This window comes from Brachypodium distachyon, chromosome 5 (genome assembly GCF_000005505.3).
Source record: "Brachypodium distachyon strain Bd21 chromosome 5, Brachypodium_distachyon_v3.0, whole genome shotgun sequence".
Taxonomy (NCBI): Eukaryota; Viridiplantae; Streptophyta; class Magnoliopsida; order Poales; family Poaceae; genus Brachypodium; species Brachypodium distachyon.
Window position 1 is genome coordinate 1,275,326 of NC_016135.3, and position 22,578 is coordinate 1,297,903.

General features: G+C 46.4%; 3 protein-coding genes and 2 long non-coding RNA genes across 5 annotated transcripts; 1 reads left to right on the forward strand and 4 right to left on the reverse strand.

The window, feature by feature from the left end:
* The first annotated feature begins 262 nt into the window (after positions 1-262).
* Positions 263-4,216, forward strand: LOC100827235 (TOM1-like protein 1). The gene is made up of 4 exons (XM_003580207.4): positions 263-410; positions 888-1,415; positions 1,995-2,240; positions 3,449-4,216. The coding sequence occupies exons 2-4, from the start codon at positions 897-899 to the stop codon at positions 3,860-3,862; spliced, it is 1,179 nt and encodes a 392-aa protein (XP_003580255.1). The 5' UTR covers positions 263-410; positions 888-896; the 3' UTR covers positions 3,863-4,216.
* A 200-nt stretch (positions 4,217-4,416) lies between these two features.
* LOC100844948 (cytosolic sulfotransferase 5) lies at positions 4,417-5,627 on the reverse strand. Its single transcript, XM_003580911.4, has one exon. It carries the CDS (start codon positions 5,480-5,482, stop codon positions 4,472-4,474), a length of 1,011 nt encoding a protein of 336 aa, XP_003580959.1. The 5' UTR covers positions 5,483-5,627; the 3' UTR covers positions 4,417-4,471.
* A 4,510-nt stretch (positions 5,628-10,137) lies between these two features.
* LOC112269486 lies at positions 10,138-10,896 on the reverse strand. Its single transcript, XM_024456290.1, has 2 exons — positions 10,395-10,896; positions 10,138-10,282 (listed from the first exon to the last, which is right to left on the reverse strand). Exons 1-2 carry the CDS (start codon positions 10,868-10,870, stop codon positions 10,264-10,266), a joined length of 495 nt encoding a protein of 164 aa, XP_024312058.1. The 5' UTR covers positions 10,871-10,896; the 3' UTR covers positions 10,138-10,263.
* Positions 10,897-12,482: 1,586 nt separating this feature from the next.
* Positions 12,483-13,016, reverse strand: LOC112269461. Its single transcript, XR_002961310.1, has 2 exons — positions 12,933-13,016; positions 12,483-12,846 (listed from the first exon to the last, which is right to left on the reverse strand). It is a non-coding gene; the product is annotated as an uncharacterized LOC112269461 (long non-coding RNA).
* A 4,643-nt stretch (positions 13,017-17,659) lies between these two features.
* LOC106865477 lies at positions 17,660-22,205 on the reverse strand. Its single transcript, XR_001404680.2, has 2 exons — positions 21,113-22,205; positions 17,660-18,259 (listed from the first exon to the last, which is right to left on the reverse strand). It is a non-coding gene; the product is annotated as an uncharacterized LOC106865477 (long non-coding RNA).
* Positions 22,206-22,578: the final 373 nt, after the last annotated feature.

Here is a 22,578-nt window from a genome sequence, read left to right on the forward strand (position 1 = left end):
TTTTAGCCCATCATCTACCCGGCCAACCGTTTTTTTTTCATTTTCTCCTGAATCTGGCCTAGCCTAACCTTTTTTTTCATTTTTTTGCAGTGATCTGCAGATCTGCCCATGTGCTGAGGCGGGCTTCGGTGGTCCCGTGGGGCTTGAAGGACTCAGGCCGGCCCAACCGGGTTTGGTCCCGCGCCTGGGCCTGGAGGACGTTTCCTGGGGCCAGGCCCGTTTATATGGGGGCCGGCCTGTTGACCATCTATATTTCACAGAGGAAAACCGCCCAGAGGTTATGAGCTCTTTCGCCCCTAGCCAAGCGTCCTGTTTCTCGCGAGCGAGCGCGACCTTCGGGAGTACCAAGACTCGTCGTTTCAACCGCCGTTCGCCAGATCTGACGCCTCCTTCCCCTGCGGCCGGCGAGGGTGAGCTCTCCTCCGCCCGCCTTTTGTCCTCCCTTTCTTCGTTTACCCCTCTTCCCCGTCTGCCCACGCGGCGAAGCTCCGGCCGCCGGAGGACCCTCCGCTAGTCAACGTGCTCGTGGGGGGCATATATTTGTATAATTCATTCGGTTGGTTGCGGATTTGCTTGCTTCGTGGTTGAGTAGCAATGCAAGAATCCGTTTATTCAAGAAAAAATCGAGATTAGGTCCGCCCCTGATTATTTTTTTGAACTTTTCTGCCCCCATTGAACCCATATGAAGGGGTGTTTAGATTGTTCAAATCTGACCATGACTTCGTTGCGCTAATCAAACTTCGATGTGCCTGTTATTGCGACTGTTTATGTGGTTTCCGTTGATTATTAGTAAATACTGGTAGTATATGGCCAGACGGTTTTACAGCTACTGCCTACTGCAGCTTGTATTTCATACAGATATTTATAGATTATTACTGGCTTTACAGGCAGCAAAGATGAATGACAATCTGATGGACAAAGTCACAGCACTGAGTGAGCGCCTCAAGATCACTGGGTCAGAGGTCAGCAAGAAGATGACGGCGGGCATGAGCTCCATGAGCTTCAAGATGAAGGAGCTCTTCCAAGCGCAGACCCCCGCAGACAAGTTCGTCGAGGAGGCCACCTCGGAGAACCTGGACGGTCCTGACTGGTCTGCGAACCTCGAAATCTGCGACTTGATAAACTCGGAGAAGGTCAACAGCGTGGACCTGATCCGTGGGATCAAGAAGCGGATCGTGCTCAAGGACGCCAGAGTTCAGTTCCTCTCCTTGTTCCTTCTCGAGACCGTCGCCAAGAACTGCGAGAAGGCCTTCTCGGAGATTGCAGCTGAGAGGGTTCTTGATGAGATGGTCAGGCTGATTGATGATCCCCAGACTGTGGTCAATAACAGGAACAAGGCACTTATGCTGATTGAAGCGTGGGGTGAGTCTGGTGAGGAGCTCCGATATCTGCCGGTCTATGAGGAAACCTACAAGGTACACTAACACATGTCCCCTTCTCCCCTTTTCTTCCTTTGTATTGATCTCCGCGTTACCAGTGAAAGTGACAATAGAATTTCTTGAATTATGTTCTATTCTGTAGTTCTTTCTTGCAGCAGTTAGGTTTATTTTTCTTTCATTGTTCGATAAAAAGGGCCATTATAATCTATTGCTCCTTCATGTTAGTTAAAAATATAGCAAGCCTACCCACAAAAAAATAAATAAATAGCAAGCCATTTTAGGACTAGCACCTTGAAGTAATAAGTTTATCAGTTAGCAAAATACAGCTCTTTAATACTTTATGCTTCATATGTTTGTGTTTAGAAGTGAAGTTAGTGATAATTTGCGGTGGTCATAACTTTTTCATGCTGTAATTGTAGTGGATAAACTTTTGGCATTAGCACTGAATGTACTCAATAAACTTTGGCATTGAATAATTCAGTTGTTTCAGTGTCCAGTTTGATGGCAGTACTGTAAATCCATATGATTTCTATTACAGTGAAAAAATATGTTAGTAACTAAGGCAGTGCTTTTAAGTAACTAGCAACAAATATGGTGCTGACGTATTTTCTGTAGAGCCTGAAATCAAGAGGAGTGAGGTTCCCTGGACGTGACAATGAGAGCTTGGTCCCCATATTTACTCCACCACGTTCAGTTGCTGAAGCTGAAGTTCAAGCAAACTTCACGCAACAGACCTTCGAAGATGTGCATGTGCATACATATACTGCCGAAGAAACAAAGGAAGCTTTTGATGTTGCGCGTAACAGCATTGAACTTCTTTCGACTGTTCTTTCATCTTCCCCTCAGCAGGATGCTTTGCAGGTAGCGGGCTTTGTGTAACTTTGTCACAAGTTTGTATAAAAACCTTTTGACTGCAGGGCACTTTACGCAATACTCCATTAAAAACTATAGGGCATATAAAATTTGTGCCAACATTTATGGTACCAAATCAATACACTATGAAAACATATTTCATGATGGATCTATTGATATCGATTTGGTCTTGTAGATGCTGATTTTTTTTTATAAAATTGGTCAAACTTAAGAAGTTGGACAAAATTGATATGCCCTATATTTTTTAATGGAGGGAGTAGCTGTTTCCATGCATGAGATCTGGTTTCTTATGGAGCTTTTTCAGTGAACCGTTGAAATTCCTGTATTGGTTGCTGTGTTGAAAGAGTACCATCTGTTGTTTTGTTTGCAATTTCATCTGATATCGTAGATGATATGTGGTTGGTACATATTTCTGAGCTATCATGCAGTGTATTGTTATTTGAATTATGCTGCCAGTGCTTTGGTTATTTTGTTCTGTTGAATGCTTGTATCACTCTGTTTATGAGAGTAGGAAGTTTATGGTTACTTCCTCTCTTCCCGAATATATACCGTTCTTCTATGCTATGTCTTCCTAAATACATATCATCGATCATTTTGATATAACTTTATACAAACATTTTCCTTTGAATATCTCTCCTTCAGCTACCTCTACTGCTACTATTTTAGCATGGACTAGAGTAGCATGCAACACCCAAGGGTAACAAGTGACACGATGAGGAGGATCAATGGTCTTTCTTACACGTCTTGGTTGAAGTACAACTAACTAAAAAGCCATACATTTAGGAAAAGAGGGAGTTAAAATTAGTGCGTTGGATTTTGTTTTATCTAATGCGTGCTCTGCTTTCTCTGAGCTATCACAACTTATAAAATGGGAAGGAGGGAGTACATCAGTAAGATTGCTTTTCTTGTTTGCTAGTCATCTAGCTCTATATCAGAAAACATGATTGTTGAAAAAATAGCACTTACTGCTGTATTAAGCATGTTATGATGTTCCCTATATGCTATTCTTTGATGAATGCAAGGTATGCGCCCAAAATATTCATGTTTTGTTTGCGGTGACACGAACTAAATTACTTTTCAACTATGATTTATTTGTTGTTTTAACAGTTTTGAGTTAGATTTTGTTGAACGTACTCTGGCAAAGAGCTAGTATTGTGTTTTGACTAATTATGTTACGATGTTACTTATTTCCACAGGATGACTTGACAACCACTCTTGTGCAACAATGCTACCAATCCCAACACACCATCCAGAGATTCGTCGAGACGGCTGGAGACAACGAGGCCATGCTTTTCGAGGCCCTGAGCGTGAATGATGAGATCCAGAAAGTGCTATCTAGATACGAAGAGATGAAGAAACCCTTGGCGTCGGCAAACGCTGAACACGAGCCGGTGGTCATACCGATCGCCACGGAACATGAGGATTCTGCCACCGTCGGGAGCGAAGACGCCCTTGTCAGAAAACCAGCCGGTTCTCGAGCAAGGCCCGGGGCGGACGATGATATCCTCGATGATCTGGATGAGATGATATTCGGCAAGAAGGGAGGAAGCAGCTCCCAGGAAGGGCCCCAAAAGCAGGATCCCAAGAAAGATGACCTGATCAACTTCTGAACACCATCCCAGTTATTAGTCCCTGGGATCTGAAGATACTTGCTGCTTTTAGCTGTGAATTATTCATCAGGGCAAACCTTTAGGGTTTGAAGGTCACTTGTTTAGCTGTTTGCATATGTGATCATTCATACATGTGATCCACGGTCTTGAGTTGGTAAGTCCTTTGATCATCATCCGGTTTCACGCATTGGATGCTGGATTACTCTTGATGAAGAACTTGTGTTAGTATGTGAATGAAGCTTGATTAGATCTTTCTTGTGCCATCATATTTATATGGTCGAGTTGAACCCTTCTGTGGTTGCATGCTCTAATTGGATACAAAAGAATCAATAAAAGCTTCCATTGTCTGGAGAATACAGCTTTTATTGCTTTTCGTGTTTTGGTTACTCATGCAACTTGCTGCAGGGCAACAGTTAAATTTTTCTTGGGCCAAATTCTTGAAGCTAACAGAATGTCCAATCAGAAAATTTGGTAGTACCTCTTGGGATTGGTCCCATATGGAATTGTAGGAAAAGGACTTGATTTTAAGAGCTAATGCACAAAACCAAACCGACAAGATGAAAAAGGGATGACTTTATTGATTCATCACAAGTTTTACACCCGTTGCACTCACGTAGTTGCCTGAGCGGCGACGGTGAAGGTAAAATCTGACCCTTGCAGTTGGTCCTGGACGATTCTGTCTAGCCTTGCCGCCATTGCTGACGTCATGTGGTTTCTCCAGTCTCCGGCTACCCCTTTGCGAAAGAAGCCGTCGTTCCTGGCCAGCAACTGAGCACCATTCCTGTTCACCTCCATGTTCCTGAGGGTGTCGAGGCTGCACAGCTCGACGATGTCCCGCACGGCCCCCGCCGCTTCCTCCTCGGCAGAGAAGGGGCACCCCATGAACTCGGCCAGCTTCTTCAGGTTGCTTACAGGATCTTGGAGCATCTCCTCGTACCGGAGGAACAGCACCTTATGTGGGTTCCTCCGGCTTTCTTGCCAGTAGCCGACGACATGGTGCCATTGCGGGCCGTAGAATGATCGCCCGTCGCAGAATAGCTCGAACGCCTCTTGGAGCGTGCAGAGTGCCTTAGTAGCTTTGCTTGGTGGGCTGTCGTTGTTGGCGGCATCCATGGCCGCCGCCATGTCCATGTTTTTCTTGGTGAAGAGCCAGGAGGAGACGAAGGCGTCCTTGGGGTCTCGGCAAATGTACACGATCCGGCAACCGGAATCCTCCGCCGTGATACGCCTCCCTAGAAGCGAGTAAGGCAGGTGGGTGGCCAGCACGCCGCTAGCTCCGCCTTTAGGATCTTGTGCCGGAAGGCCCAAGTCCAGCTCCAAGAACTTGACGCAGCCGTGGGGATTGAGGCGGCGGAGCGGGTGGTCGGCGGCGCGTGGCGGGTGGTCGGCCCTGTGGAGCGTGGCGAAGGCGAGGGCCTTGAGCCAGGTGGTGCCGGACTTGGGGAAGCTGGCCAGGAGAATGTCCTCCGGCCTCGGTGCGAAGGACGCGTGCACGGCGGCGATGCCCGGGAGGCTCGTCTCCGGCAGCCAGAAGCCGCCGCACTGCCTGAGCCGGAACGGCGGGCAGCGTGTCTCCAGGGGAAGCGACGAGATGTCCAGATCCATCGTCGGCGACGCCATCCTCCGGCCAAGTTGATTGTTGGCCAGCTGGTCCGTGTCGCGCGACAAATTTCCCTAGCTGTATTGGTTTTTAGCTCACATGCATCACTGGCTAGCTGGTGTCTTTTGTGAGATTACGATAAGATCGGCCGGCATGCTGTCTTTTGGCTGGATGTTTATGGATTGAAATATACTCTTAAGCTTGCGTACCACGCGGCCGTTGCTGAGTAATTATGTAATTTCGATGAATATTTAATCCAGAAAAACAATGCGTAAAACATGTAGCATATTATATCATACAAATTAGGCAAATTAAATAGCAACACACAGCAATAAAACTCATTTAATTTCACGGCATGAATAATAGAGCTACTAATCAAAACCAACAAGAAATAGCAGATTACGTACGGTGCTGTACTCTTTTCTTGTGTTTGTTTGTTAAGGTCGGTGACGAGTCCGGTGGTGTCGATGTTCACGCCGGCAGCAGCAGCAACCTTGACTACCTCCTGAGCAGCGGCCAGTGCCTGCGCTTGCGCCTGTGCAGCAGCAGTGGCCTGAGCTTGGAGTTGGGCAGCCTGCTGCTGTGCTTGAAGTTGTGCAGCCTGCTGCTGCTGACCTAGAGCGGCAGCCTGAGCCGCGGGATCTCTGAGGTCGTCGGCCATTGGTGATGAAGATGCCGATGAAATAGGGACGTGAAGAAGTGAGCAGTCGCGTGAGAACGCTCCCCAAAAACCTTATCGACCGTCTCCCGGGCAGGATCTCGAAGGTCGGGGTTCCGGAGGCCTGCTCTCCCGGCGATATGTGCACGCAGTCGACGGGATGGAGTAGCAGTTGGCGGCGAACAGCGAGATTGGATCGTAGGCGTGACGGCTAGGGTTGTGGTGTGTTTTTCCGGGAGACCGCGGTCGTCTTATTATATAGGCACGCATGCGGACTTCGGTTCGGTTTAACAAACCAAAACCGACTCCGCAATTTAATTGTCGGTTGTTACGCGTCCGCAACGGATTCCGACTGCCAAAAAGGATGACACGAACACGATCCACGAAATGCGGCACGCGCGTCGTGACGAGGCGAGGCGAGGAGGAGGAGGAGGAGCGCGCGTGGGGATTTCCCTTGCTCACTTGCTCAAGAGGTGAGAACCAACATACCTTATATATTGGTCCAACTCCCCCTAAACTAGTAAGGTGGGACTATTCCCACTTCCTGATCCCGCTACATGAATGGGATTTTGAGATTTTTTAGGAACTAATTTCAGATTGGGCCTTGGGCCTAACCCAAAATTCCAACAATCCCCCACAATATCTCATAAGCACATAAAATTGCCATTGATCCAAAACTCTGTTTTTGATATACCAGCGTTTCAGTGGAGATCGGTTAAGGTTGAACATCCACCTAAACAAATAGCTTCACTCACGCACAACTGAACAATGAACAAACCTTAAATTGTTAGTTTTCTGTGTTAGAGCTTCACTAAATTGTTGTTTGGTACTGGGCTGCTGAATGCTACACCGCGGTGTGGAGCATATAAGTCATTTTCCAGGCCTTTTCATGAGCTTACTAGAGACCACCCAAATCTCATAGACTGCGACCAACAGTCAGCCTCATATAGGTGTGTTATTTAGAGACTACTCTGTAGGACAGTATCTCCCTTGCAAATTAATGCAACGCGTTAGGACACATTAAGTTAAACAACCTACCATACAGTACACGAGAGTAATGCATCGTCAACGGAATGGGATAAAGAATGTACACTCTCCTCAGTTATCCAATGACTTGTTTCACAGGTCCTAATTCACGGGATCTCCGATCACATAGGTTGGTTTACCACCATGGTAACTCACGTGGGTCGCAACCCCATCTCCCTTGATGCAGATTCTATCACATTCCTTGATAGACCCTTTGTAAAGGGATCTGCCAGATTTTGAGCCGTTGGGATATATCCCAAAGCTATTATTCCGGAATTTCTCATTGCTTTGACAGATTTCAGACGTCTCCTGTCGTGTCTTGATGACTTCATGTTATCTTTAGAACTGTTTACTTTGACTATCACAGTTTGATTGTCACAGTTCATAAGAATCGCCGGTATTGGTTTTTCAACAATCGGCAAGTCCATCAAGAGCTCATGAAGCCAGTCGGCTTCAACCGTGGATGTATCTAATGCTGAAAGTTCTGCTTCCATTGTTGATCTGGTTAAGATCGTTTGCTTGCAAGACTTCCATGAAACAGCGCCCCCTCCGAGTGTAAACACATATCCACTCGTGGCCTTTAGCTCATCAACATCAGATATCCAGTTTGAATCACTATAACCCTCAAGTACCTTGGGGTACCCAGTATAGTGTATGCCATAGCTCATTGTGCCCTTTACATAGCGCATGACCCTCTCGATCGCACTCCAATGATCATCTCTCGGATTTTTATTGAACCGACTCAGTTTGCTCACAGCAAAAGAGATGTCAGGTCTAGTTGCGCTAGCCAAATAGATGAGTGAACCAATAATCTGAGAATATCTCAGTTGGTCTCTTCCAATTCTGTGATTCTTTCGAAGCAGAACGCTTGGATCATAAGGAGTTGGAGAAGGTTTACAATCAGCATAGCCGAAACGACTCAAGATCTTCTCCACATAGTGAGATTGCAACAAAGTGATCTCACCATTGTCGCTTCTCACGAGCTTGATGTTCAGAATAACATCAGCTACACCAAGGTCTTTCATGTCAAAGCACTTCGGCAAGAAAGTCTTAACCTCTTCAATCACTTTGAGGTTAGTCCCAAATATTAGTATGTCATCGACATACAAAGTATAACTCCATCACCCACACCATGGCGGTAGTATACACATTTGTCAGCTTCATTTACAACAAATCCAGCAGATGTTAAAGTTTTGTCAAACTTCTCATGCCATTGCTTAGGAGCTTGTTTCAGGCCATATAGAGACTTTAATAACTTATACACTTTGCCTTCATGACCCTTTATTACAAATCCATCTGGCTGGTTCATGTAAATTTCTTCGTCCAACTCTCCGTTAAGGAAAGCTATCTTCACGTCCATTTGATGGACGATCAGACCATATGAGGCAGCCAGTGATAGTAATATTCTGATTGTGGTCAATCGAGTTACAGGTGAGTAAGTATCAAACAAATCTTTGCCTTCTTTCTGGGTAAAACCCTTGGCCACAAGCCGTGCCTTGTACTTCTTAATAGTACCATCAGGCCTAAGCTTTTTCTTGAATATCCACTTGCATCTTATAGGTTTGCACCCGTACGGACGGTCAACGACCTCCCAAGTACCATTAGCCATGATAGAATCCATCTCGCTACGAATGGCTTCCTTCCAATAGTCTGCATCCGGAGATGCAAATGCCTCATTAATGGTTTTAGGTGTGTCATCCACAAGGTACACAATGAAATCATCACCAAAGCATTTAGCAATCCTTTGTCGCTTACCCCTAATAGGGGCTTCATTTTCATACTCCTCAGGAATCTCATCAAGTGTTTGTTCAAGATTTTCCACTGGGATGGCGGGTTCAGGAGCTACACCATGATCCTGATGTTCCTCTGAACTGACGGGTTCAGCAGGTACATCATGATCCTCTCTAGATGTGCTATGCATATCTCTCATGAGAAATATGTCCTTAAAGAATGTAGCATCCCTGGACTCCATAATTGTACCGACGCTCATGTCAGGTACTCCAAAATTTACAACCAAGAATCTATAGCCAACACTCCGAAGTGCGTAGCCAAGAAAGACACAATCAACGGTTTTTGGTCCAAGATTACGTTTCTTGGTGATTGGCACATTGACTTTCGTCAAACAACCCCAAGTCCGTAAGTAAGAAAGTGCGAGTCTCTTCTTTTCCCATAGCTCGTATGGGGTGACTTCTTTATCTTTTGTTGGAGCACGATTTAGGACATGACACGAAGTCAATAGCGCCTCCCCCCACCATGCCTTGGATAAACCAGCAGTGTCTAACATGGCGTTGACCAAGTCAGTCAGCGTGCGGTTTTTTCTCTCAGCAACCCCGTTTGACTAGGGCGAATAAGGAGGCGTCCTCTCATGGACTATGCCATGTTCCTCACAAAATGAATTAAACTCACTGGAGAAATATTTTCCACCGCGGTCAGACCGCAAACGTTTAATTTTATTCTCAAGTTGATTCTCGACTTTAGCTTTATAGATCTTAAAATAATGCAATGCTTCATCCTTTGATTTTAATAAATACACATAACATAATCTAGTCGCATCATCAATGAAAGTCATAAAGTAACGTTTTCCACCTTTGGTTAATACACCGTTCATCTCACAAAGATCAGAATGTATGAGCTCTAATGGTGCTAGGTTCCTCTCCTCAGCAGCCTTGTGAGGCTTGCGAGGCTGCTTCGCTTGCACACAAGCTTAGCACTTCGAACCTTTAGCCACAGTGATTTTAGGGATTAAACTCAGATTTGCTAATCGCGTCATGCAACCAAAATTAATGTGACAAAGTCGTGAATGCCAAACATTCGACTCATTATTAATAGAATTGACGCTGTTCACGACCTTATTACAAAAATCCGAAAGGGATAAGCGGAACAAGCCTCCGCACTCATAACCTTTACCAATAAATTGTCCATACTTAGACACAATAACTTTATTGGACTCAAACACTAACTTAAATCCGTCCTTGCAAAGGAGGGATCCACTAACAAGATTCTTCTGAATGGAGGGCACATGCTGCACGTTCCTCAGCTGCACGATCTTTCCCGAAGTAAACTTCAGATCCACCGTGCCAACACCATGAACAGAAGCATGGGCGCCGTTCCCCATCGTCACTGAGGAGTTGATGGCCTGATATGAAGAAAACAAGGAAATATCAGCACACACATGAATAGTTGCACCTGTATCGACCCACCAATCGGCGGAATGACATACAGAAAATACAGTAAATAAATTACCATACCTGCCTGCATCTTCATTGTTGCCAATGGTCAAATTAGCAAACTTTTTCCGAATCTGTCCCCCTTTGCGCTCCTTGCAGTTACTCGCCCAATGGCCAAGTCCTCCGCACACAAAGCAAGGATCCTTGTTTTTGTTGCCTCCTTTCTTCTTCTTCTTGAAAGTGGTAGTGTTCTTTGGACCAGCATTGTTGAATGCTTTTTCCTTTTCCTTGTTGTTACTGTTGTTGTGGTTGTTCCTTTGAACCATGTTGGTAGTGGATGTACCCTCTTGTGTGTTGCATTTGGGGCCAGCATCTTTTGCTCTCGCCTTCTCCTCAACATCAAGAGTCCCAATCAGGTTCTCCATAGAGATTTCTTGTCTCTTGTGTTTTAGTGAAGTAGCAAAGTTCCTCCACGAGGGAGGAAGCTTGGCGATGATGCCCCCGGCGACAAACTTGTCGAGTAGTGGACACTTGAATTGCTCAAGTTCCTTAGCCATAGTCAGTAATTCATGAGCTTGTTTCACTACAGATCGGTTTGCAACCATCTTATAGTCAAAGAACTGCTCCATGACGTACATCTCACTACCAGCGTTAGATGCGCCAAACTTAGGATCGAGCGCATCCTACAACTCTTTGGCATCCTGATAGTGCAGATAAGCATCAACGAGCTTATCTCCCAGCACACTACAGATCGCACCGACGACTACAACACAAGCCTCAACATACAACTACTGAGAAGCAATTGTTTGAGTCTTCCCGTGTTGTACCACCCATCATGCGCCCATAGCCACGAGCCACATATGACATTTATACTGCCACCTCTTAAAGTGCAGTCCAGTAAACACAGGTGGTTTCAATGCGACAACAAATTGAGACATCGAAAATTGCCTACACGAGTAAGGTTTTGGATTGCTGAGTAATTAGGTAATTTCGATGAATATTTAATCCAGAAAAACAATGTATAAAACATGTAGCATATTATATCATACAAACTAGACAAATTAAATAGTAACGCACAGCAATAAAACTCATCTAATTTCACGGCATTAACAATAGAACTACTAATCAAAACCAACAAGAAAGAGCAGATTACGTACGGTGTTGTACTCTTTTCTTGTGTTTGTTTGTTGAGGTTGGTGACAAGTCCGGTGGCGTCGATGTTCACGCCGGCAGCAGCAGCCTTGACTACCTCCTGAGCAGCGGCTGGTGGTTGCGCTTGCGCCTGTGCAGCAGCAGTTTCCTGGGCTTGGAGTTGGGCAGCCTGCTGCTGTGCTTGAAGTTGTGCAGCCTGCTGCTGCTGACCTAGAGCGGCAGCCTGAGCCGCGGGATCTCCGAGGTCGTCGGCCATTGGTGATGAAGATGCCGACGAAATAGGGACGTGAAGAAGCGAGTAATCGTGTGAGAACGCTCCCCAAGAACCTTATCGACTGTCTCCCGGGTAGGATCTCAAAGGTCGGGGTTCCGGAGGCCTGCTCTCCCGGCGATATGTGCACGCAGTCGACGGGATGGAGGAGCAGTTGGCGGCGAACAGCGAGACTGGATCGTAGGCGTGACAGCTAGGGTTGTGGTGTGTTTTACGCGTCCGCAATGGATTCCGACTACCAAAAAGATAAGCACGGCACGAACTCGATCCACGAAACGAAACGCGTCGCGTCGCGACGCGACGAGCGGAGGAAGAGCGCGCGTGGGGATTTCTCTTGCTCACTTGATCAAGAGGTGAGAACCAACATACCTTATATATTGGTCCAACTCCCCCTAAACTAGCAAGGTGAGACTATTTCCACTTCCTCATCGCACTACATGAATGGGCTTTTGAGATTTTTCAGGAATTAATTTCATATTAAACCTTGGGCCTAACCCAAAATTCCAACAACCATCAGCTTCAGCTGTCAAGAATAGCTTGGACAGACATTCCATAACGAGCACAAAAAGGATTTCTTAAATGGTGCACAAAGTTCAGGGGCCCGGCGACATTTTGGTTCATGAAAGCTCCCTCTATAAAAAAAATGTACGTGATTCTTCTGTTAGTTTTGCATAAAAGATTCAAAACATCGAAATATCACAAGCATTGTCGTAATTGATGGTCAACTTTTTTTTTTAAATAATTTGATGATCAAAGTTAAACCTTGAAATGTAGATGTTTTTTACGGTACATTTTGATACTACAGGAAGAGACGAGTAATAGAAAGTTAATTAGCAGGGACCTGACTTTTTTTCATGCCATCGGCATCGCAATAGATCGATAGAAAATACGTATCTCTTGATCCTGTCGCCGCGCCGTCACCGCCTCCGTCGGCGCCGCCCTGTCGACGTCGCGCCACCGCCTCCACCGGGGCCGCCCCGTCTCCGCCCGATATCTGAAACAAACTTTACTTTCGACAGATATGCAGCTTGTCTGACGGGCTAGCTAGTCCTCGGGCATCCTTTGCTCTTCGGCGCTGCAAGTTCTCGTGGCGTGGATGTCGGCATCAAGCTCCACAAGACCAGCAATAAAACGGAACATCATTTTGATTTGTTTCTTTCCATCGACCACTTGAACAAGATGTGCAGAGATGTTACCGAGGTCAGGTTCTCTGCCCACCCTGAGAAGCATGCACATGTCGAGCATGCTGGTGGGCAGTGGGTCGCCGTCCAGCCAGATATGATGAACTCTCACCGACTGATTACAGATGTTACAAGTGTTTTGGATTTTTGTTCTCCTGAGAAGCTGTGCGTCATGGAGATATTTGGGATTCCCTCCGTTGCCAATTAATTGGTGCTGGCCATTTTGCAAAAACAATCCTGTTAATATACGATATCAAGCTGTAGTACACGTTTCAATTGAATGTGGATCGCATGTTGATTTCGAAAAACTACAAGATTTTTTTGCAAAAGTTTTGGTAGAATGTGGACTGCAGGTTGATTTTGAGAAATAGCAAGGGTTTTTTTCGACATTTTCGGCGTCAATTAATTATGTACAGATGGAGCAGTCAGTGAACTCTGTCCCCTTTTTCTGAATAATTTACTGTAGGAATGTACATAGGCACAAGTAAGTATAATTTCCAATGCTTTTTCTGTACCGGTATTTATTTTTCCGGATGCAATAGAACAAATTTGAGGATTCCTATGTTGTACTGAAATAGTGCATTTTTAGTTCTCACAACCAAATTAAGGATTAGAAACCACGGCTAACCCATCACAACTAGCGATTCATCACAACTACGACCATTCGATAAAAGGTGACTGGCAAAGAAACTGCAGAACTTAAACTTCCTCTTGAACAGAGATGCTTCACCTCTGAGAGGATTGTTTGAATATGTTAACACAAGCAGCAGCAGCATCAGCATCGAACAGCAGAACTCGTTGTAATATATACAAAAACGCCTATCCCTAAATCCTAATTAAAAAGAGGAGAAAATTCACTGTCTTTCTTCCCTCTTCTAAATAATACAAAATTGGCACATAATATCTACAGATTTGGACAAGGGCGATGTCCATTGCTGTAGATACTGTGTGCCAATTTTCGCAGCCAGAAGTTCTTCCTTGTCATCCATGGCTTGTCACCTGAAGCCGAGGCGGAGGTGGACGGCGGGGTGTCCATGTGGAGGCGGTGAACGGCGGCGGTATGGATTACGGCGCGGCGAGGGGTAGATGAAGTGAGGGAAGGGGAAAATGATGGAAGTGATGTCGGACGGTTTGCCGAAATTTGTTTTTTACTTTTTAGCGGTGCGAAAAAAAAATTCGGACAATTTTGCCCTTACACGTTTTGATACTCCATTTTGACACTATTGTTTTGACCACCAATATAAATCAATATGGGCCTTCAGATCGAATAAAATGGATGGCTCACAACGGTTTAAAGGTACCATAAAAGACCTCAAAATGTATATGGAGTCATTCTTTAAAAAGGGGAGTCCTCCTCTTAGTCCTTTATTTTGCAAAGTTATGTAATTAGCACAAACGAGAAATACTGCGGAATTGAACAACAGATAACAAAAATAAGTATCATACGCGGCAGCAGCATTGCAAGCCGTGGCTGTGAGGCCATGAGAAGTTATCCCTGTCGCCGCTGTCTCCGCCAATGTCCCTTCCTCGGTCGCCACCAGCTCTGGTCAAGTCGCGCACCCTGCCGAGTGCACAAAGGAAGCCCGCATCGCCGGAGACGCATGGGGAGACTAGTCTGGCTCGCTCCAAGCGGCACTAACAGACGATGCTGATGTCGGGTCGGGCTGGTCAACCCGACATGTGGACCCAGGTGTCAGAAATGAGATTATACTCCGCAAACGACAGAATCAGTGTTATGTGCAAAAACTTGCCTGAATCGCGGTGGTTCTGCGCGAAAATTACAAAAACGGTGGTTTATGCAACAACTGTCTCAAATGTGATTGCTCTGTGAAATTTGCTCAACTAATAACTGTCTATTTTTTCACTACAGACAATTATCGTTTTTTAGATAAAGAGCCGAATTAAAAGTGGAATCGTAATATGATCATGTTTTAGATGTTGACTTCGTTCCCACCCCGTTTTTTTCCTTCCGAAAAGGAAGTTGTACGCCCTCTGATTCTACACCCAGGTCTGGTGTCTCCAATCCTGATGAACTAATTGGCCACCTATAAAGTCTTTCGAGGCCACTCAATATTGATACTACTACTACAATTTTTTTGAGCGAAACTACTACTACTACTTTTTTTTTTAAAAACATCTGACTTTATTGATTCAATAGACAGAGTACAAAGAATCGACTAAATTGAAATAAAAAACGACAACGAAGATTCCTAATGAAACTATAAGTTACATCAAGATTCTTCGAATCTCTAGATCCGTTATCCGCATCTTGAAATCTCTTCAAGTCTCTCGTGATGAAACTGCAAAAGACTAATCCTGAACAAGCTGGACTAACCTTGTAGGTTTTGAATAGCCGCATAAGTCGCTCACCGCAAACGATGAGAATTTATTATCGTTGAACGCACTTTGGCCGGGGACACACCCCTTGCAAGTCAGGTTGTCGAAACGCGGATCCGTCGCCGAACCGACGAGGAAGAAGAGCAAAATAACAAAAATACAAACCACAAGATCCACAAGAACCATGAAGTAGATTGTGTTGACTACACCATGATGAGGATGGAGCCAGCAGACCATTATTCCATACGCTGCCGGGAGGACACAAAACCTTCGAAGAAGGTACTCAAACTATCGTCAGATGTTGATCTATGGTTCCCCTCGTCGTCCGATACCGAATCGGTGGTTGGAGATGAGGAGAACCGATAGAACGGTGGCTGTTGTTCCTCCGGCGGCTAGGGTTCCAGTTCGTCCAGGAGAGCGAGATTATCGAGCTTCATGCGACGGTTCGTGAGATCCGAAACAGCGCGTGCCGTGGGGCCGTTTTCCGTAACTACTACTGCCTCTAATCAGTGGCGGAGTTAGAGGTTTGATTTAGGGTGGGCCAATTGGGCCTTTCTGGGTTTTTTATTCATGGACCAATTGGGCCTTTCTGGCTTTGTATGTGTACGAAACAGAAGCCTGCTAGCAATTTATACCCAAACCTGCTGGGGCAGGCTTATGGACATGGTATTATGAACCATTTACATGCAACACAAATGCCCCTGACAAATGCTTTGATGCTGTACTACAACATTTCGCAGGTGGTAGCTAGGTATGTGAATGACTTTGAAGTACACTCACACGTCTGTATCGGCCAACTACCTCCTACAGATGTGGACTAAATCACATGAGATTCTTCGTGTGTTAGCTTTGCCTAAGATCAACTCCATCCATAGAACCAATAATTCCTACCGTGATTCTTCCACGGCACCAAACAGATCTAATTAAAATGCTGTCAGGTAAATAGTAATAGACTAAAACTAGAATCGCTGCCACGGTAGCTAGAGAATTAGGATTGGAACTTCTACCGCAGTAGCTTCACCGCAGGAGACCAAAAATTGTGGAATGATCCTTTTTGGGATATGAAAGATGTAGCCACCGTAGCAACTTACCACGGCCTTGTAACCCTTTATATTGCTTTATATAGAAAGTTTACAAGATAGCGCAGTTTGACATTGCTGAATTTTGCTGAGCTGAACTTATTTTATTATGAGTAAAATGTACCCGAGGTTCCTATTCTTTCGCGAAGGTGTCAAGTAGGTTCCTAATCTTTCAAAATGCACATTTGGGTCCTGATTGTTTGTTAAGTGGTTCATCCCAAGTCCCTCGGCTGTATACGCAGCTCTGGCCGCATGACGTGGCTGACACGTAGGCTTTGGGTCCACTAGTCAGGCGACGACGTGGCGTTGCCATATTATAGAAAAAAACCCGCACATTTCTCCCTCTCATTTTCGCGGCCCGTTGACGTTCTCCTCTTCTTCCTCAGTGCCGTAAAGAAGGGTCGCTCACTGACAGCCATGGCCCACCGTCCCCTCGCCGCACTCTTCTTCTTCCTCCTGCTCGCGCCGTCACTGCGGGGTTGGAGGAGGAGGCCGAGGTTCACGAGGCGGAGACGGTGGAGATGGCGACACCCGCGGAGGAACTCGCCGGGCTGCTGGAGAGGCTCGAGGAGGTCGTGTCTTCGCTCGCCGCCAGATCCGCCGTGGAGCCGGAGCCCCCATCGCCGCCGTCAGCGGGCCGCGAAAATGAGAGGGAGAAATGTGTGTGTGTGTGTGTGTGGGGGGGGGGGGTTCTGTAAGATGGCAACACCACGTCGTCGCCTGACGTGTGGGCCCAAAGCCTATGTGTCAGCCACGTCATGCGACCAGAGCTGCGCATACAGTCGAGGGACCTGGGGTGAACCGCTTAACAAACAATCAGGACCCAAATGTGCATTTTGAAAGATTAGGGATCTAATTGACACCTTCGCGAAAGAATAGGAACTTCGGGTGCATTTTACTCTTTTATTATTTGCTATCAAAATACACACGAAAGCAAGAAGAATTTTGTTAGCCAAACACAAAACTAGGTAAAAACTGGATTATGTATCATAATCCACCTCAATGCCAAACTCACCCTAGACCACGCAAAACACGATGCTAACTCACAGGTACAACCGGGCTCTGAAATGCAACACACGAAGACTCTAATTTCTATTAGACTCAACTCCTTGAAAACAATCAAGATTGATTCTAACATTAGTCCCTATGTGTTTGGAGAAACTATGATTTTTCGTCACGATGTTAGTTATCAGGGTTTATCTATTTTGCGTCACGAGTATATGGAAATATTTTAGCATCTAGAATGGCCATGACTGAAATGACGAGAGGAGCAGAACTTTTAAACATCCTGTATTGCTCAGGAATTTTCTATTTTATAGACCAGGATGCTCTTGAAGTTCTCCAAGAAATTATTTGCTACATAAAGGACAATAAAGCATCCAGTACATAATTTTCAGAAGGTACAATAGCACGCGCGAACTACTCGTGATTACACATATACAGCATATCCTATGAGAACCAGAGATGAAGCTCGACCACTGAACTTTAAGAACCAGAGAGTGAATGGATGGGGATGAGCATATCGGAACCAAAAAAAACCTTGTTTGGATTACTTAAAATTAGGTGGCAAGGAGGTCTACTAGGGATAGGAAGCATCGGTAGATCAACAACAAGGGGTGACGGAAAGAAATTTCTCTAGTTATATTGTGGTTGCGACTTGAAAGCTAATCTTATTGTGGCAACGCCCCAGATGCCAGGGGGTACCAAGACGCCCACAAGTGCGGACTGCAGCCGTAGGATATGTGTGACATAACACAAACATCGTCCCCCACTCTGGAGAATATATAGAACCGGAAAGAGCGTGTGCAGCAATGGTGCTGCTGCATCGAAACATCAGCATCTGTGCCTCATAGGGCTCCGTAAACACCGAATCTGATCAAGAGTTTTTTCTTTTCCTTTCGAAAAGGGGTATGCCCTGGCCTCTTCCTGCATCAAACATTTTTATCACTATAAATATTAAGTTAATCTAGAGTATCATGTATGAATCATGCGTGCCACACCCTACTTCTGGACCTTTGAAAAAAATATCCCACACCACGAGTCACAACGGAGAGAATTAATAACGCCAAGGTGGCCCAGTCTTCTCATTTTGTTATCACAAAAATACAAGTGTTTCGCACCTGGGAGGTGAAAGAGTAGTACCGCGTATGTTTTTTTTTCTGACAATAACACAACCCTTTATTGATTGATCATGGGTAGTAAGAGTTACATCCGAAGTTGGGAGGTCATTAAACCAGCTGCTAGGTCACCGTGAATGTTAATCAAGTTCACTTGCATTTTGCTAAGCTGTGGAGCCACCGAGCGTAGAGATCAAGGTCGCCGCCGTCGGGGTCGCACCACAGTCCGTCTACACCGCAGATGTTGCTCGAGAGCTGGTGTAATGGCCTTAATACATGGGAAAAGGGTAACCAAAAGGACAGTCCAGTCGCTGTTCGGGGCTGGGGTCGGAAATATTTTGGGCTCCGAATTTTACACCGAGCTCCAAAACGCGTTTCCAGTGATGCCCGCAGTGTTTCCCAATACTGACATTGGAGCTAACAGCTAAGTCATTTCATGATCAACCTTGCATTGTTCGTCTCAAGAGCTGCACCATTAGCATACGTGGCACGCCTCAAAGGCCAGAATGAGAGAACATGATGAGGAAACACAAGTTACCTCTGGCACATTAAGCATTCCTTCTGCCCCCTATTCCGAAACGGTTTTGATCACATGTATCTGTGTAATGTTCAGTCTAGTGTCATTTCCTCTGAATTGATGGGGAATGGGAAAGATTGAGGGGGAATGAACTACAATCCCTATCAATTCTTGCCAGTCCTCCGAATTGGTGGGTATCGGGTTGTAACAAACAAGTCCTAACGGAATAATTTGCCACTCTAGCTAGCTAGCTACTTCAGTTCTCTCTACATCTTTAGCTCTTGCATCTGAAATTTTACGTCCATTTTATAAAAAAGAATGGACATCGACCTTGCTATATATCGTCTAGCTAGCTAGGTTGTGTGTGTGAAGGGGAAAAGAAGAGTGTTAGTTTGTCTTTGAAATCTAAAGTACTCATGATATAGGTGTAAATGAGTATCCCGACCAGCACATGTTTTCAACTTCATCGATCCTGGCCTGCATCTTTTGGCTTTCTTAAAGTAGAGCAACACCTGGTCGATCGATAGTGTCCATTATAACCAGATCTCAACATTTACAACTTTGTTTTTACTCCCTCCATTTCATAAAGATTGGCGCGGGTTTGAACTAGCTCTAGGTTAAAGTTGTGCCAATCTTTATGAAACGGAGGGAGTAATTAATTACCAGTAGCTGGCAACATAGGCCGGTGTCCCCGGTCATGCATGCACATACAGATATTAGAAACTCCCTGATTCGCAGGAAAATTTGTTAACTTTCGAATTTGTTTGAGTCTGAGTCTTGTTAATTTTATATTCAGAGTCCATCGTACCGAGTACTGAATCCACTGTTTCTTGGCCATCCACCAAATCTGCCGGAATTCAGAATTTCCATGTACCAGCAGTAGCAACAAAACGTACCTACTCCTTGAATAGAGCTTCGTTACTAGCAATGAATCCAAATAATATAAGATTGGCGCACAGTATCTACAGCAATGGACATGGCCGATGCTCGCCATTTTCGCAGCCAGAAGTTCAAAGGCCAGAATGAGAGAATATAATATGATGAGGAAACACAGGTTACCTCTGGCACATTGAGCATTCCCTCTGCCCCCTATTCCGAAACGGGTTTTTTTAGGCAATCGGGGGGGGGGGGGGGGGGTGGTGGGGGGGGAAAGATAAACACGTCACAAGCTGACGGCTACCTTTTTTTTTAATTGCATTTCAATCAAAAGTTCATAGAAAACTACCTAGTCAAAACACAACAGGACTAGAGGATTACCACCGAAGAAGCGATCTCTGACATGCACGAGAGGTGTGCCTCCGACGTCGTCGAAGGGCAAACCACAGCCGAGTCAGAAGCAGTTGCACAATCTCCACCCGCTTGATTGGCGACCGAGTGGATCCGAGCACCATCAAGTCAACGAGTGTTGTTACCTAGTGTATCTAGTCGAAGGGCGTCACACACCGAGACAACGCTGCAGACATCAATCTTGCCGGTTGAATAGATATGCCATCACTGCGAGCTGGTCCACACATGCTATCGAAGGGCGTCGCGACACCGAGTCTAAACCACAAACACGAACCTTGACCGCGAGCTCAAGAGCCAACACGACCCCGAGCACTGTGCAAAGCGTAGTGTGCCGACTGAACCGATGAAGGGCGATGGGCAGCCGAGACTTCACCACGAACACGAAACCTCTTGCAAGCATTGACGACTACAAAGGGGTAACCTCAATCCCAGAAGGGGCCTGACCAGAAGCTATTGGGGAAATGATGGTAGCAGCAACATTGCAAAACCAAGAGCGAATCCATCGCCGTGCATGTCTGACTAGGAACCAGTGCCCGATAGGAGGCCTGCATGGTACAAGACTCGAAGACGACACCTCCAACAAGGAAACGTTGTCAAAGACAGCATTGTCGCCCGATCTGAGGATCAGATCTGGGGTTTTCACCCGGAGAACCATGACCAGAGGGATGTGATGGGAGTTGGAGTTCCATGACCATGCCTCCAAGAAGGTAAACGATGTTAAGAAACGTCGCCGTGGCTGCCATTGGCACAAGTTCAAAGCTAGGATTTCTCCTGGAACAATCCACCTAAATCCCTAATCCCAAATGCACGTTGGCACTACCATTCACCATGCAGACGATGCTGTGGAACAAGCCGTACCTTGAATCACCGATATGGATCTGGGGCGGGGGGCCGACGCCGGCGCAATAGGGTCTGCCAAGCCGCAAAGCAGCAGATCTGGGGCAGGGGACCGTCGCGGGCGCCAAGTTTGTGACTGTCGAGCCGCACACGTGGCGGAACAGCAGTAGGCACTGACGAGGGGTGGGGGACGCGAGTGCGGCTGCCTTCTCCGGCGCGGCACGGATCCGGTGAAGGAGGCAGCAAGTCGGGCCGGAGCTCAGGGAGCCGCCGCGAGGCCGAGCAGCAGGGTGATGGCGAGGTGGGAGGCGGCGGAGTGGGTGCACAGCTGGTGAAGTACGGCGCCTGGGCGGAGGGCAGGGAACCGGCGGCTGAACAACCGCCGGATCCGGCCTTGAGGGAGCACCGGCGGTGGCCGACGAGCTCCGCCCTCCCCCGCACACGGCCGTGGAAAGCAGGTGCGCTCCACGACCGAGCAGCGGCCCGCGGCCACACCAGGACGCCCTTCCGCCCGCCGCCAAGCCCAAGAGACCTCCGACGGGATCTCGCCGCCCAGGGCCGGATCTGGCCGAAGACGGCAGATCGAGGGCCGGCCATGGAGCATGGTGGAGGGGCACGGGCACGCGCGGAGCGCCTCGCCGCCTCCTTCATCGGCAACGCCCGGCCTTGCCGGCTGCAGCCTCTAGCGGCGGCGAGGGGAGAGAGAAGGAGGGAGGGTGGCGGCGGCTGGCGGCGGGGGTTGCCCCCGAGTCGCCCGAGGTGGGCGACGTGAGAGCCTCTAGGTTGCACTAGGAAAATTGATTAGTCCTCCCCCTAAGCACCTTCCTTCCGAAACGGTTTTGATCACATGTATCCGTGTAATGTTCAGTCTAGTGTCATTTCCTCTGAATTGATGGGAAATGGGAAAGATTGAGGGGGAATGAACTACAATCCCCATCAATCCCTGCCAGTCCTCCGAATCGGTGGGTATCGGGTTGTAACAAACAAGTCCTAATGGAATAATTTGCCACTCTAGCTAGCTAGCTAGCTACTCCAGTTCTCTCTACGACTTTAGCTCTTGCATTTGAGATTTTACATCCATTTTATAAAAATGAATGGACATCGACCTTGCTATTTATCGCAGGTAGGTTGTGTGTGTGAAGGGGAAAAGAAGTGTTAGTTTGTCTTTGAAATCTGAAGTATTCATGATATAGGTGTAAATGAGTATCCCAACCAGCACATGTTTTCAACTTCATCCATCCTGGACTGCATCTTTTGGCTTTCTTAAAGTAGAGCAACACCTGGTCGATCGATAGTGTCCATTATAACCAGATCTCAACATTTACAACCTTGTCTTTAATTAATTACCGGTAGCTGGCAACAAGGGCCGGTGTCCCCGGTCATGCATGCACATACAGATATTAGAAACTCCCCGATTCCCAGGATATTTTGTTAACTTTCGAATTTGTTTGAGTCTGAGTCTTGTTAATTTTATATTCAGAGTCCAT

Excerpts from the sequence above, each read along its gene's own strand:
- LOC100844948 (XM_003580911.4), bottom strand. The coding sequence starts at position 5,482 with ATGGCGTCGCCGACGATGGATCTGGACATCTCGTCGCTTCCCCTGGAG.
- LOC112269486 (XM_024456290.1), bottom strand. The coding sequence starts at position 10,870 with ATGGCTAAGGAACTTGAGCAATTCAAGTGTCCACTACTCGACAAGTTT.
- LOC100827235 (XM_003580207.4), top strand. The coding sequence starts at position 897 with ATGAATGACAATCTGATGGACAAAGTCACAGCACTGAGTGAGCGCCTC. Across the intron at positions 1,416-1,994 it reads TCTATGAGGAAACCTACAAG|AGCCTGAAATCAAGAGGAGT; the intron begins GTACACTAACAC and ends TATTTTCTGTAG. Across the intron at positions 2,241-3,448 it reads CTCAGCAGGATGCTTTGCAG|GATGACTTGACAACCACTCT; the intron begins GTAGCGGGCTTT and ends TTATTTCCACAG.